The sequence below is a fragment of the Xyrauchen texanus genome, chromosome 9 (genome assembly GCF_025860055.1).
Source record: "Xyrauchen texanus isolate HMW12.3.18 chromosome 9, RBS_HiC_50CHRs, whole genome shotgun sequence".
Lineage (NCBI taxonomy): Eukaryota > Metazoa > Chordata > Actinopteri > Cypriniformes > Catostomidae > Xyrauchen > Xyrauchen texanus.
In genome coordinates, this window is record NC_068284.1 from 27634277 (window position 1) to 27650884 (window position 16608).

The 16608-nt window shown below is 40.1% G+C and overlaps 1 protein-coding gene and 1 long non-coding RNA gene across 5 annotated transcripts in view; one reads left to right on the plus strand and one right to left on the minus strand.

The window, feature by feature from the left end:
• Positions 1-16608, plus strand: part of LOC127648863 (sickle tail protein homolog) — a 79749-nt gene that overhangs the window by 31603 nt on the left and 31538 nt on the right. For 3 of the 4 annotated variants that reach the window (XM_052133666.1, XM_052133670.1, XM_052133667.1), the window contains exons 2-3: positions 1033-1307; positions 11771-11966. In XM_052133666.1, the coding sequence (XP_051989626.1) occupies positions 1033-1307; positions 11771-11966 (471 nt within the window). Of the gene's footprint in view, positions 1-1032; positions 1308-5960; positions 6109-11770; positions 11967-16608 lie in introns of those variants that run through there. The other variant, XM_052133668.1, reaches the window with a different exon arrangement.
• LOC127648887 (uncharacterized) lies at positions 2976-5199 on the minus strand. The gene is made up of 5 exons (XR_007971244.1): positions 5062-5199; positions 4472-4592; positions 4320-4383; positions 4198-4253; positions 2976-3962 (listed from the first exon to the last, which is right to left on the minus strand). It is a non-coding gene; the product is annotated as an uncharacterized LOC127648887 (long non-coding RNA).

The following is a 16608-nucleotide window of genomic DNA, read 5'->3' on the forward strand; positions in this document are numbered from 1 at the left end:
ATCTTTGCTAACTCTCACAGTCTCTCCACACTCCCTTTCAATTTCTCCTCCCTGCTCGTTCTTAACTGTGATTTTTACTGTGCATTTATGTATAAGGCTCGCAACTTCCTTAAAACAATCTTTGAACTCCATAACCAACCCACTATTGCTTTAGCTAATTCACCGATTCTCGAACTAGCAAATCACAATAGGGCATTCCGGGTAGAGCGAGCGGCGCTGAGCGGACGGAGCGAGCTGAGCGGAATTTTCAGAAAGGCGCTCTCCGCTCAGGAGGAAGTATTGCCGCTCCGCTCCCCGCTACGCTCACGCTCCGCTACGCTCACATGCTCTGATTCAGTACCATAGAGAATACTGTAAAAGCAAACCTTTACAAAGTTTTGTGCATCTTTACAATTGACCAAGTATCATGGTGCAGAAGCTATTTCATTTTCATTAGAAGCATTAATATCATAATATAATAAATGTTCCCCAAATTATTAATCTCATATTGATTTTTATGTTTATCTTTTGAATACACATTCACAACATGACAGATTATGAAAGTCAAGGAGGTCAAGAAGTGTGGAGGCTTATAAGCATTGAAATGTGTATATCCAAACCAACTTTGGCAATTTTAGTAATAATTTTAAAAGCAGAACCGACCTTCTCCCTGAACTGTAATGTGAAATAGGCTATCTGACTCATTGCCTGATAGAAATGACCCCTGACTTTGCTCTATAGTTTGACTCCCCAATGGCGGCCCTCAGTTCCATGCAGACAGCCCCAAACCAATAATGAGCCACCAAACTGAGTGCTCGGAGACCTCTTTTGGCAAGGTGCAAGCTGTTTATGGGAAACAAATGGCCTGTTTGTAGCATTGCTCAGTAATTGCTCTCTTGGCCAGCAGCTCTCTGACTCTAAGCCGGTCATTGCCTTGACTGTGTTGCTTATCACACTAATTAATGGCAGATCTTGAGCCAAGTGCAGCCGCCCACTGAGTGTCCCTATCTAATCTTTATTCCTTTGTATATTTTCCCATGCCTTTAATCAAAGAGCCAGTGAAAAGCATCCAAAGCCTGTGCTACCCCGAGAATGTGGACAGCCACAGCAGAAAGCGAAACAGCGCAGATGGGAGCGATCATTCAGAACCCTGGTCACCCCGCACTGTGCCAAGGAGACACACAGTAGGAGGGCCTCGCACTGCTGGGGACGTCATGCAATCCTACAGCATGGACCACAGGAAAGAGGCCTTTCTTGAACACCTGAAACAGAAGTATCCCCATCATGCCACCATAATCATGGGCCACCAGGAAAGACTCAGAGAGCAGGTAAGCTTAGCTCTGTTTTTTGGTCCTTTTGGTCATCCGAAGGTATAGAGTTTATGTGAAATACTTAAATCAACTAGTGGTATAAATTACTTTTTTATTCTCAGAAACTGCATTTTCTAGCTTGCTCTTTGTAAACTCCTTTAAAGAAGATTTTCTTTACATGGTGTTATTTACAGTATAGGCCTATACTGAATTCAAAGCAAAATGGCACTATCAAAAAGGGATGGATGCACGAGAATGTATTATAGCAGCACAAACCAATCCCAATCGAGGTTCCAGTGAGACACTTAAAATGAATGTGAATGTGGCCAATTTTGTTGAGGGTTTAAATGTGAAGCTTATCATTTTATAATATCACTTAGACTACATTCATATTCTGTTAAAACTTGTGTATTATGTGAGCTGTAAAGTTGTTTAACTAGTCATTTTTACAGTCGTTTTAGGGTTTGTTTACATTGTCATGGTAACTAAGTTGTACAATTGGCTATAACTTTACACAGAAAAGGTTTGTAAGTCATTTTCTCACACTTAAATCATGTTTACACTCATGTCCTTTCTGTCTTGTGGTTATACTTTTGAAAGAGTGAGTATCTTAACGTTAAAAAATAGTCCCCCATTCACTTCCATTGTAAGTGTCTCACAGGAACCTCGATTTTTGCTTTTATTAAAAGAGGAACAAGACTAAATTATTTTTGTGGTAATCAACATTATGCCACAAATGCTTATGATTGAGCTTAACTTGTATTGAACCTGGAACGTTCCTTTAAGGAGCACTGGCATTTTCGTTGCTGCTGGTTTTCGCTTGACATTTTCAATGCATGTTTGTTGGTTAGGTATCTTGAGTGCCATTAACAATTAAAGAAATCAAATAAATGTGATACAAATCATGTGAAGAGTGAAAACATTTCCACTTTTGTTGCATCTCAAATAAATTATGAAAGATATATTACATAGATATACGTGATCATCGATTTAAGTTTAATTTGTAGCCTGTTTCAGATGTACAGAGGGGATGCAATACCATGGTATCGCCAGATGATGGCGCTCGATACGAGTATAGCTGAGATCCAATGCGCTGTTGGTATTTTACACCGATCAGATCCAATAATAACCAACTGCAGAACCGCAGAACCATACGTCATAGCAGTGTGAGGACGACAGCGCCAGCCTAACCGTCTGATGCCGGAAGTGGGCGCGGCAAGGCATTGCGCTACTTCAGCGATTTGGAACGTTTTAAAGTTTAAAAAAACGTTATTATAAATACTTTTTTTAAACGATTTAATTGAAAAGATATATATATATATATATATATATATATATATATATATATATATATATATATATCAATTCTCAAATAGTATAAAAGATAAGAATTATGTTTTGTCCAACAAAAGACAATATACTACTATTAACAAATGTTAATAGTTTTTAAAAGTTAAAATTATACTTTATCCATTTGTTTTGTTGAGTCAAATGATTAACAATATAAATTTAACAAAGCTTAAAACAAAAAAATACAATGAAAACAAAGCTTGAGCGTTTGAACATTTGATTTAATTGAAAATAATTTTTAATACTCAACCAACAATTTTTTTCATAGAACACAACAATTATATGATGGACTGAAAAAACACAAATGATTAATTTAAATAAAATTAGTTTTTCCTCAAATCATCTTTTGAAATATGAAAAGAATCACACACTAGCTGTACCTGCTCCAAATAAATAATAGTAATTAAAGAAAAATACAAAATTGAACTAAATAATAAATAAATTATATAAAACTAAATTAAACCAAAGAATATAAATCTTATAAAAGTTATGCAGGCACACATTTAACAATAATTCTCAAGAGAAAAATAATTAAAATAAATCAAAACTCCATACAAATGCAGTTAATCCTGAGGCGCCTTTCATCATGACACTTGCTAAGAAAAAGTTCCATGTCTTCCTTAAACTGGAACTGAAACATGAAAGGCTCTTTGGCCAGTTCCAGATCATCTTTCTTTTCTGCCTGATCAAGTTTAAAGGGTAACTAAACCCTAAACCAACTTTTTTTAGTTAATGATCTGTAAGCATGGGGCTTTATTAGTACTGGTCATTGATTCAAGTAATTTTTTTGACATTTGTGTATAAAGTGTTTTAATTCTACAATATATGGTGTAAAAACGTCTGAGTGCTGCCCTCTTCAGGTTGAACAGTGGCTACTGCAGTTGAATTTTCCTATTGGCTGTTTGCGGTACTTCGTGATGTAAGCGGTGACAGCTGACGTAAGCAGGTTCCAGCTCACCATGCCAGATTCATGTACATGTTGTCTTGCGACCGAATGAGGAATAATAATAACATAGAGTCTGACAACAGCTGTCAATTAATCCGTCACTACAAGTCTCAGGTCTCCCCCGCACTCGGTTCGTTCCCTCTATCCCCGCCGGGGTCTGCCCACTTTTCCAGCATTTTCAAATATTTCTAGTGGGTGGAGTCAGACTCTGAGCAGGTGTTTAGTTACCCTTTAAGGGCCTTTTCCTGGTCTTCCTTATTTAGGTTACGATACCACGGCTCATCCACAAAAGGCTCATCCACAAAACCTCTGAACGAGTGGCAGTTTTCCCGGAGCCATGCAGCTCCTGTCCTGAGGTCTTTGACTATCTGTGGTTCCTTGAGAGAGGAGCACAAAAAAGGAATGAAATATTTAATTCATTTAAAAGAAATTATTCTCACAAGAGAAAAGATGGTTTGCACCACATTTAGCTGCTAGCTAATTTCCATCTGTTGTCCCTGGGGAGATTGGACGTGTCCTCAACAATACATTGTGTTTTAATCAGGATGCATGTAAATTATTGTTTTGAAATTATGCTCTTTCATGTGCCCGTTTGAGACGATAAAAACATACCTTGTCGTCGATTTCAGTTTCTTGTGCTTTAGGTGGCACCTGCACATCAATGTTTCCTGTGACAAATTAATTTTTAAGTTAATTTATAGAGAGAGAGAAAAACTTGAGAGCGAGAGAGTTACCTTTCAATGGCAAAGTTCTCCATCAGAATAAGGCATCACCATTTTCGAATAGAGGGAAATCAGACTTGCATAAGGGGGGAAAAAAGTGTTAATAGATCAATTTAATAGATTATATTATTTAGTTAAAATATATATTTTTAACAAAGACTTACAGCTGTGAAATCAAAGGGTTCCTCAAAGACCATCACAAAAAGGGCAGTGAAAATTTCTGCAGCATGTTGTGCATTGCTCCAAAGGTGGTAGCGCTGAACCTCTCTGAATCTTTATGTGGTTCTATAGGTGAAATAAAATACAATTAATGCAATTCTCATGGTCAGAAAATTTAACAAATGCCGTAAAATACAACGCCAACAACAAATTAAATCAAAAACCATGAATATGTAACCTAACAAAGTGATACAATCCAACTGTAAAATAACGATACGTGATCAAGTGCCTTCGTCACAATTCTCACTTAGTCACATTTATTATATAGCACTTTTTACAATACAGATTGTTCAAAGCAGCTTTACAGGGATAATAGGAAAATTATGCAACAAAGTTTGTCTCTGTAGATCTAGAACAAAATAGTGTCATAATCCAGCTTAAGTAAGTTCAGTGTTGATTAATTTCTGTTGTAAAAAAGTTATTAATTCTGTTAATTAATCTATATAGCCATTCTGGAGAAAACAGTGATGTTATCATCCAGTTCAGTTCTCATATGTCAATGACAGATCAATAGTATTGTTGAATATTAACTTACAAAATACTTAGAGCCGTTTTGCATAAGCGTATAACGTTAAGTATGTTGCATCAATCAAAGATATAACTTCTTTTTACTTCTCTTCTTCTTTTCCTTGTTCTACCGTGTGCTCCGCCATAGTTAAACATGAACTCCGCCCACTTCCGGCATTAGACTGCTACCCCGCCCACTTCCGGCATCAGACGGTTAGGCTGGCGCTGTCGTCCTCACACTGCTATGACGTATGGTTCTGCGGTTCTGCAATTACACCTATCTCGCGGTTCTGCAATTACACCTATCTCATCAGATTTGCCTTCATACGCAGTACTTTACTTTGGTTGAGGGGACGGTCGCCCTCTCGCGGGGAAATCACCAGTTTGCACCAGTATGTTTAGGATTTTGATCTAGACTTAAGATATAGTTTTGTAGATTAGGTGCACTATTTTATATAATTATTATTATTAATTTATTTTATTACTAAACCATAAATGTAGAAAAACGTATCGTTTGTGAACTGCAAACATAACATTTGAAAACTGCACTTTTTAAATGCTTATCTAGGTCCAGTAGCTAGCCTACATTTGCAATAATAATAATTATAATAATAATAATTGCCTTTATTTACGTTTTTTTACATGTTCCTTTTTGCTAATGAGGGGCACATACTCCACTTTGTCCCCTCCAAACACCTCAAGTGTTTTTCCGACTTTTAGAAGTTGCCCTCCGTTGTAGTATATAAGAAGGTGGTGTAACAGATGCATGTGGAAAGGTTGCACATTTCGCAACCTCGCCTGGAATACTTACACATTTTGTAGCCCAACAAGTCTTTCAGGTAAGTTCATAGAGGCGGGCGTGTCTATGTAAAGACGCTGATGTCACCGTGCGTCTCTCTTACAGTTTACTGGAAACGCGCACTCCAACTGACCCTGCATAGACGTTTTTGAAGCTCTACGGAGTTTCCAGACAAAACTCTGGACTTGGTATTGACACTTACTGTTAATACACGGAATATGCCCTGATCCTCTGTGTGACGAATCGAGGTGGACGTTTCGCAGGTTTTGCGTTAAGGTATTGTGAATTAAATTGATATTGTCTGCAAATCAGATCCATGCTAGTCTCGTTCACTTGTAAAAATAATAATAATAATAATAATAATAATAATAATAATAATTTTAGATTTAAAATTGATACATTTTAATGAATTAATCTTTAATAAAGTAAATAAAAAAAAAAGTTGTATTCATTTATTTCAATTTGATGGAATTTTGTTATGAAATTTAAATGCGTAAATCTTAAAAAATAGCCTTAAATATTTTATCTATTTATTGAGTGAATGGGTTTTCAATCATTTAAAAGACCAATAAACTAAATTATGCGTCATTTTTTTTATTAGTGACTTCAACACTTTGCATGTCCCTGGAATACTGAGGAAATGATAATGGTTGTGTAAACTGAATTTGTACAGAGTAGACTTTTAGAAATGTGAATGCAAATCAATTAGGCTGTTTTGACAATGATCATATTATGAGATAAACACTACTGATACGTAGTCAATGTCTGGCATGAATAAAGAATTATGCTATTATCAAGTTTATTTGGATATGGTACATGACTATAGTGATCATGCAGTGCCATGGTATTACCATCTGATACCATCACTGCATGATAACTTCTAAGGTTTTTTTTTAGATGTCGAGCCTTTCTTGCAACTCTTGTAAATCACTTATGTTCACAGTAGCTGGTTTCTTGAAATGTAATGTGACTTTTTGAGCATAGTTTTTGTAAATGTTCTTTGTGTTCATGCTCCCGACACGGAATAATACTCAAGCCCATCCAGCAAGAGAGGGAGTGTGTCTTTCATCCTCCTTTCTCTCTTCAATATTCTTCAGACGATGGACGTATGATTTATCTGACCCTGCCAGTGCTTTCACAGACCTGGTATTAGACCAGCTCAGATGAAGCATGGTCTCTGGCCATTCATCTGCCTGTGATTAGAAGAGAGTGCAGTGAACCATGCAAACTGCTCCCTTCAAGCCCTGACTTATGCTATAAAGTCCTGTATTCTGGCCTCTTTCCATTTCCCTGCATACTGCAGGTAACAAATTCTGACAACGTCTGAGAGAAAACGTATGTTTGCACGGCTTGCATATGTGTGTGGAATCTGTGTCAAATTAATCCCTGGTCTGCTGGTTACAGTTTGGGCATCTGGAGCTAGAAAATCCAAGGTTAATAATGTTCTCAACAAGTATAACTTGCAGTGGCTGTTGTTGACTTCTTTTTCAAAATGTGCTAATTTGAGAATTAGTGATTTTCCATTTCTCAAACTTCCGGTCCAAAGGAATCTTTAGAATGCTATCTTATTTATTTAATTTAATCCACACAAATAATACGTTTAATGAACCATTGCATTTTGCATTTATGGAATTATCCCAGCTGTCACGCACCATAAATGTTGTTTTTCAAGTGAAGATAAAAGGCTATTATTTGCTCTTCCATTGCATGTGAACACATGAGCGATTGTTAGTTGACCAATAATGCAACACCTGTGCAAAGATAACATCTAACTCATATTCATCACTTTCTAGTCTCAGCCTAGACCTTAAATATGTTGCCTAGCGAATTGCAAGAGCATAGCTCTCTATCAGTCAGCACAGTTTTAGGCTTTGAAAAGAGGATTCTGAAATTTGCTCAACAGGAGGTAAATTAAACCTTACTCATTGTACAAAGCCACACTACAAAATGTAATTTCTTTGTATTTTTGTCTTCTTTTCCTATAAAAATTATCTAAACATCCTTAAAGCAAGACATTTACATGAAGAAAAAATGTCATAAGGAGTTAAAGGATATTAGTGGCCCTATTTAGCAAGTGCTAAGCTCAGCGATAAGTCATAAGTGCAAAGTCAATGGGCATGGCCATGAAGTTTTGGTATTTTCGTGCAAGCGTGGGTTATGTCTAGGTGAAAGTTTGGTAAAATCATGCACGCAAGGCTCTAGTTAGGTCAAGTGCAATTTAATTCTGAGGTTCTGCTTGGATTATTGCAACGTCTGCGCCATATTATATAGTCCATTCCCTCAAGCACCAGCTATATAAACAAAGACAGCACATTCATAAGAAGTTGGTATGTAAATGGACTGTGTGCAGTTAATTATTAGAATACAAATATGGACTTATGTACATTATATTGTGCATTAACTGTGTCTTTGTTTAAGGGTAACTAAACACCTGCTCAGAGTCTGACTCCACCCACTAGAAATATTTGAAAATGCCGGAAAAGTGGGCAGACCCCGGCGGGGATAGAGGGAACGAACCGAGTGCGGGGTTGAGCGGGGTGGGTGGGGGCACCTGAGACTCGTAGTGACGGATTAATTGACAGCTGCTGTCAGACTCTATGTTATTATTATTCATCACACGGTCGCAAGACGACATGTACATGAATCTGGCGTGGTGAGCTGGAACCTGCTTACGTCAGCTGTCACCGCCTACGTCACGAAGTACCGCAACAGCCAATAGCAAAATTCAACTGCAGTAGCCACCGTTCAACCTGAAGAGGGCAGCACTCAGACGTTTTTACACCATATATTGTAGAATTAAAACACTTTATACACAAATGTCAAAAAAATTACTTGAATCAATGACCAGTACTATTAAAGCCCCATGCTTACAGATCATTAACTAAAAAAAGTTGGTTTAGGGTTTAGTTACCCTTTAAATGGGACACGCTCCTTTCATACGCATGGAAGAAGTGGTTCAGGATATGAATGTAGGCTCCGTTAAATTATAGAGAATGTAAGTATTATTAACAACAATATCATCTACTGACTCACAAATCATGGCTAGTATTAACAGGGATTATATGGGAACTCACTTCACTTCTATCGGGCGATTTTGATTCTGAAAAATGTAATGAAATTATTGAAACACAAAATTGTTTTACCAAAAATATTTTTAAATTCAAGTTACACATCAAAGGAAACAAAAATATAATCAAAGTATCGAAGTGTTAAAAAAACCCAAAAGAAAACAAAAATCATACCAAATTAGAGAAACCAGACTCACTGTGGGGGCCAGTTCCCCTCTGGCTAACATCATGAATATAATGCCAATATTACTTATTATTATGTATAGTGCAAGTCATGGTTTAAAATGATTAAACTAAGTAAGTGTTAAGGGTCAGTGTTTAAACATAGATTTTGCATGAACTGTAAAATTAATGACTAATGTCTTTGAAGTCTATCCTAGAATAACTGCAGAAGTTCATATAGATGCATTGTTCTTGTTAATTGGCTGATGAAGGGTTTTGTTGGCATTTGTTAGTCTATGTATTCCATTTCAAGAGTGTAGTCCATCAATAGACCGAGGTGATGCAGGCAGAGATCAGTGAGGTGTATCGCAGATCAACCTGGCCGGTAATTTCGGTGAGGTTCGGTGTGGTCCATCCTAAGTCCAAAGTTCAGACAATGGCATATGAAGTGTCCTATGTCTTATGGTTGGATTTGGCATCAGTTCATCCTCTGAAGTCCATTATAATAGACTGAAGTGATGTTTGGCTGGCACCAGCTGCATTTAGTCATCATCACACAGTGACACATAGCAGTGGAGTAAAACATGAACCAGGAATGGAACTAGATCCAGCAGGTTCTGTTGACCTCAGAATAGGAGTCCCGAGGTTGAGATAGGGAAACAAATATTAGCATGGATGCCATTCAATTTATTGCATATTTATAGATCATGATCAATGTTTCTACAACAATGATTGTCATGGACATAATTTGATGTTCCACTATATTTTCAGAGTAAACTAAACTGAGTTTAGTCTTTGCGCTGAAAACAGACATGGTTTTGAAACTTCTTTGCGAAATTACCTATTTCTCAGGAAATTGTGTTTTGCACCACTTCATTACCATACTATACACCCGCAATTTGCGTGCATACACCCACAGATAGTGCAAACATTCATACAGACACCCACTTGTGCTTTGTTCTGGCACAAAAATTGCACTTAGAATTAGCGCTAGGAAATTGGATACATTTTTTCTTTTTCTTGTTTTAAGCATAAACCTCACAAGGTTTTGTTAGATTTCTTTGAAATTAAGACCTAATATTTTACCTTATTTGTTTCTCGAGTAAATGCATCATGTTTTAAGTATGTTTAGGTATTTTTACTGATAAATAAGACAAAAGTACTGATTAAGAATATTCTTTTTACAGTGCAGTAGAAACTATTTGTGCATCATGTGACAATGTCAGTGTAGTGGTGAAAGGGTGAATTTGGCATCAGTTTGCCTCTGATCAGTTCTTCTATTCATTCCTCAGCTAAGAATGACATCCTGCTCACTGTCCTGCATTGTGTAAAATAGAGAACATCCTGAGTCAGGAGTGCAGGGCGAGTTTAAACTCAACTGGTTATGTAGACCATACTGTTTATGGGATTGAGACCTGCACAAGTGTGCTGCTGTGTGTCATTGAGGTTTTTGGATCTCTAAGAGAACAGAACTTATTTTTAGATTTGCATCACACAAGACCTCAGATCGAAAGTGTCTCAGATTTGTAATGCAGCCACTGTGGCTAACACGATGAAGTACTCTTTGCTTAAAACATTTTAAGAGCTTGAGCTAATCTCTGGAGATGCACTAAAAAAAAAAAAAAAAAGGTACAAAAGAACGTTATGATTTAAATTCCTTCCTCATAGTTTTGGAAATAGAGTAAGGTGTTTACAGTATTATTTTGTGACTCATTTGTCCGGAAATACTGGTGTCAGACTTACAGTCTAAGATGTAATTGTGTGCCTCTGTGCTGACCTCATAATTGTGGTGTCACCAAAACCACTGACGAAGAATGCACCGCTAGGATTGAGATCCTTGTGGTCATGCACGGTGGTTTTTCGGCAGACGTGCATGTCAAAGCAGGTCAGTTGTGCTGCTGTTGTGATGAGACACACTTTGACTCAGAATATGTGATCTTCCGCCTGTTGGTTCTTCCTATTGACGAGGAGGGAGCAATGAGTTCCAGCCTCAGGGTGAGATCTTAACTCGGCATATCCGCTAACCTTTGTCTGCCGTCAGTTTAGCCCCATAAGGTGTTATTAGAAGGACAACCCAGCTAGCACTTTGGTGTGTGCATATAAAAATGCTACAAAAGTATAAGGCTTGAACACACTAATTGCTCCTTGTGCGTTTACTGCTTTTGTGTGACTGGAGATAAATCTTTTTTTTTTATGTGTGAGCTAAATTACAGGACTGAGTTGTAATTGACTTGAAGACATGTTGACAGTTGTATATTTGCATGCACGAGTCTTTTTACAGCAGACTGCTACCTTGCATCACCCTTTTCATTAGTAGATAATTGTTTTCATTTAATAACTTTCAGGCACACAGTTTGCAAGCCTTTGTGTATGTGTACTCTAAATAAAGGACTATGACATCATCTTTACTTTTCATTCTGTCCTCTCGGATGACACTCTGTGTAATTGTTTTTACTGAATAGAACTCTCTATGCCCCCTTTGCGGCATCTAGAGTTATAAAACAGCATTTAGCATCTCTCCACCTTCCTCTCTGGCCTTTCTGTGGTCTTGCCTTTTATTGAGCATAACATTTTATGGCAGTGACCTTGCTCACATCTTGGCATTCAGAATTACACTACCTGCACAGTAAATAAGCAACCTATGTATGTCTGTTTAGATGCAAAACTCTTTGACTAACTTCTGCTTTGATCATTGTGTTGTCCTTTAGATCAGAAGCTCTGCACACAGTGTAACCACCCAGTCGGCTGTAGGGGAGCCAGGGGAGAATCTCTCTTTGGCTTCCCTCCACTCTTTGGAGGCCATGTCGGAGGGAGAAGCGCCCTCTGCCTTCACACGAGGCAGCCGCTCCCGAGCGAGCCTTCCTGTGGTCAAGTCAACTTACCAGACCAAGGACAGGTCATTAGGTATAGTACAGTCTCACAACTTCTAAATGTATTAACTTGGTGTATTTTTGGCCATTTTCTTTGTGTGTGCACTTGAATAGTGAAGAGACTGATGAAATCGTCTCAGGTTACATGTGTAACCCTTGTTCCCTGAAAAAAGCGGAACGAGATGCTGCGCTGCTAAGTGCTACGGGGAACAACTCTAGCTGTGAACCGAGCTGAAATAGTGTGTGTAACACGTCAATGAACATTGACCGGAATTTATAGCCTCGGCTGATGTAATCATTAGATGCACCTGCGGCCAGGCTATAAATGGATGCACCACCAGGTGTCATCAGATACTTCTTTTTGAAGAGCAGTCCTGGGACGTCCCAGTGCGGCAAAGCAGCGCAGCATCTCGTTCCGCTTTTTTCAGGGAACAAGGGTTACACATGTAACCCGAGACCTTCCCTTTACAAAAAGCTTCACTACGATGCTGCGCTGCTAAGCGCTACGGGGAATGCAATACCCACGCCGCCGCACTTGGGGCTGTCCGGACCCCTACGGTTGTGCAGTGTACTCACAAAAACGCGAGAGGTCTCAGACATGAGCTTGAGATGTCGACTCAAGGGCATAAGAGCCCGGAGTAGCATAAACATCTAAACCATTCAATTTTGACGAATGTGTGCGGAGAGGACCAGCCTGCCGCATCACAAACTTGTTCTGGCATGAGCTGAGATGTCGACTCAAGGGCATAAGAGCCCAGAGTAGCAAAGCATCTAACCCATAAAGGTTGATGAATGTGTGCGAAGAGAACCCTATCGCAACACAATCTTGTCGTAAAAACTGATGAATGTGAGTGGAGAGGACCAACCTGCTGCATCACAAACTCGTTTAGGCATGGGCTGAGATGTCGACTCAAGGACATAAGAGTCCGGAGTAGCAAAGCATCTAACCCATAAAGTTCAATGACTGTGTGCGAAGAGAACCCTATCGCAACACAAACTTGTCATAAAAACTGATGAATGTGAGCGGAGAGGACCAGCCTGCCGCATCACAAACTTGTCCAGACATGAGCTTGAGATGTCGACTCAAGGGCATAAGAGCCCGGATTGGCAAAACATCCAAACTATAAAAATCTAATGAATGTGTGCAGAGAGGACAACCTGCCGCATCACAAACTTGCTGCAGAGGGAGACCTCTAGCCAAGGTTTTAGAGGAGGAGAGCCCTCTGGTAGAGTGCGCCCTAAAACCTACTGGCGAAGCTTGACCGCGCGCCTCGTAGGCCCGGGCAATAATGAGGATGCCTCTTTGAGGGCACCCCGCCCACCAAGCCGTGGCAAACCGCAGTGGCCACATAGAACCTGGCAGTGGCGAGGCAAGTGCCCGCTGACAGTTAATAATTTAGTAGAAGGAAACGCATGCAGGCGCATTTGTGCTATGTATGCGTTACTACGATCAGCCCGGGGCGCTAGGCGACTCGGGAGAAGTAGAGGAGACATTGCGCTATCAACAGAGGCGAAGAGGTCCTCTTCTGCCCTGTAAAATCTACCCAGATCAGTTCCAAGTGGAGGGAGCCCTAGCACTTGAAATGGTCTCGATAATCTCAAGAGAAAACCCTGTGAACCTCATTTGGTACCCTTAGGGGCCAGACATGAAAGGTTTCACTATTCGGGCCAAGGATGAGAAGGTCCACCCTGTTCGGAATCGCCCAAGGCGAGCCGTCGAGGAGAGGAATTAGCTCCGAGAAATATATCCTGTTCGGACAGTGCAGCGCCATTAATAGGAGGCAAGACCCTTGCTGGTGAACATCGCCAAGACTCCTGGGAGCAGAGAAACCGGGGAAAGAAATGCATACAGATGCATTCTGGGTCATGTAGACCTGGAAATCATTGATACTGATAACAGTGCAACCTTGACCTAGCCTGACTTTGCTCAGGGTGATCTGAATGGACTCAATCCTAGCGGGAGACAGTTGTGCCCGCATTGTTATTGAACTCCATACGATGCCCCGATAAACAGTGTTCTGAGTGGGAGAGAGGACGCTTTTCTTGGCGTTGAGCCTCAACCCCAGAGAAACAGATGAGCTAAGACGATATCCCTGTGCTGAACTGCCAGTTCCTGGAACTGCGCTAGGATCAGCCAATCGTCTACATAATTCAGAATGCAGATGCCCCGGAGTTGCAAGGAGCCAGCGCTACATCATGCATTGTGAATGTGCGGGTAAAAAGGGCTAGGCTGAGTGAAAGAACCTGACCCTGGAAGACTTCACCCCCGGAAGTGAACCTCAGGAACTTTCCATGTTGTGGCAGAACTTCTAAATGAAGTATAGAAGTGCATCACAAGATCGATGGTGACCAGCCAAACGAGTTGTAGGGCTTGAGACACTACCGTCTTGACAGGCATCATCTTGGACTTGAACACTCACGGGTAGTTCAAGCTTTAAGATCTAAGCCAGACGCCACCCCTCACCCTCCATGGGAAACAGGAAGTATTTAGTGTAATATCCTAACTCTCTCTCTGGAAGGGGAACACATACCATGGCCCCTTTAACCAGGAGATTGAGTTTTTTTTTTTTTTTACATAAAAAGAAATCCGGTTCACGGTAGTGAGAACACGCCGTTGAAACACAGAAAAGCGGCGAGTGAATTAAATCCTGACGCCCTTATAAGACCCACAGAAAAGAATATATCCGGCAGAAGTTTCCACGCTGCCAGGATCTCTGAGATGGGTATTATATTTTAACACTTCCTGTTGAGGGGTTGTCGAGTGTTTCGCGTCCTGAATAAAATGCAGGAACAGCGAAAACACCCAATTTTGACGGAAGCCTCTGCAACCCAAAATACCAAGAGGTGGCGGGAATGGAGGGGCTTCGAGTGGGTACCGGGAGGGGTGAAGTGAAGCACGCGCCCCGTCCCGAGGGGAGCTACCCCCTAATCTAGGCGCAAGACCGTCAGGGTTTTCTCTTACAAGAATTTATAGTTCTGAGGTCTTGCTTCGGGGGCTGGCGAGGGCGGTGAGACTGTCCCCAATCCCTGGGAGGAGGAGCACGACTCACCACTCTTTGCTTTTGAGCCTCCATTCAGTCAGCGTCTCTTCGACCAGCGGCATCACTGAATACCCCCGTGCCTCAGCAACCACGATAGTCGAATATAATGACGTCAAGGGTATGTGAACACGGGAAGAAAATATATATATATATATATATATATATATATATATATATATATATATATATATATATATTTTTTTTTTTTTTTATTTTTTTTTTTTTTTTAGGGGTTCTCCATGAGCGAAAAAGCTCTTCATGGAGGTTATCAAAGAAGGGAAGGGACCCATGAGGCGTTCCCTTTCTTAGACTGGAAGATAAAATCTATCCCCTAATTTGGAGCATTTGGGGATCTCTTTTTCGCGTGGCCAGTCCAATCTGGCAACCGCACGAGTAACAACATCGAGCAATTCCTCCGTAGATTTTCTATCGCGGACGGAAAGCTCGGAGGAGGGAAGAGAATCGCGATCCACCTCATGATCTGAAGAAGCGTCGGAACGCGCTTCAAGATCATGTGAAGGACCAGCTGGGTTTGGGGAGAAAGTGAGAGAAAGGGAACAACCCGTCTCTTGCTCCTCAGCCAAATCCAGGCAAGAGCCCCACGAACGATCTTTTTTTTTTTCGTGAGTGCTGACTCCCGGAAGCAAGCGAGGCGAGCACGACACACTCTGCCTGTTAAAACAAATCGTAGTGCTCGCACCCGCCCTGCTGCAACGCGAGAGCAGCGTGCTCTTACCCCCAAACAAACAGCAAAAACTGATGTGTGTCGTCTTCAGCTATAGAGCGAGAAGAGGGGAACACGCACCGTTTGCGGCTTTCAGTCATTCTCTCTTTTTTTTCTTTCTTTTTTAGAAATATATATATATTTTCTAAACAGAAGAGGAAAGAGATGTTCACTGCACACTGCCTAACTGATTCTAACTCCTAACAGAGGAAAGAAAGTTTTGACAGGGTTTGTGAAACACACAGAAACAGAATCGCTCTGAAAAAAGAGTTTCTGACGACACCTGGTGACATATCCATTATAGCCTGGCCGCAGGTGCATCTAATGATTACATCAGCCGAGGCTATAAATTCCGGTCAATGTTCATTGACGTGTTACACACACTATTTCAGCTCGGTTCACAGCTAGAGTTGTTCCCCGTAGCGCTTAGCAGCGCAGCATCGTAGTGAAGCTTTTTGTAAAGGGAACATATATTAGTGAAAATTAATTCCAAAGACTTTTTATCCGTTAATATTAGAAAGGGTTGATCATTAACCCTTAAATGCATGGGAATTTCACCAAACACTCTTAGACGCTTACTCTTAACCGACACGTTTATCTATCAAAAATGGATCTACTAAATGGCCAGATAGTGTAAGATTGTCAAAATATTTGAAAGCAATTATAAAATAATACAAAAAAAAATGTGGTATATATATATACGTATACTGTTGTTTTATTTTTCATATATCAAAGAGATAATGCTACAAATCAGGACAAATCTAGAACAGGTTTCATTGCTTTTACACACTGAAATGTCATGAGAGACAACTGGCTGTCAAACCATATTGAGCTACACAATAATCTACACATAAGTATTTTCTCAGGCACTTACTGAGTCTAAATAGAACACCCAAATGACAATAGTCACA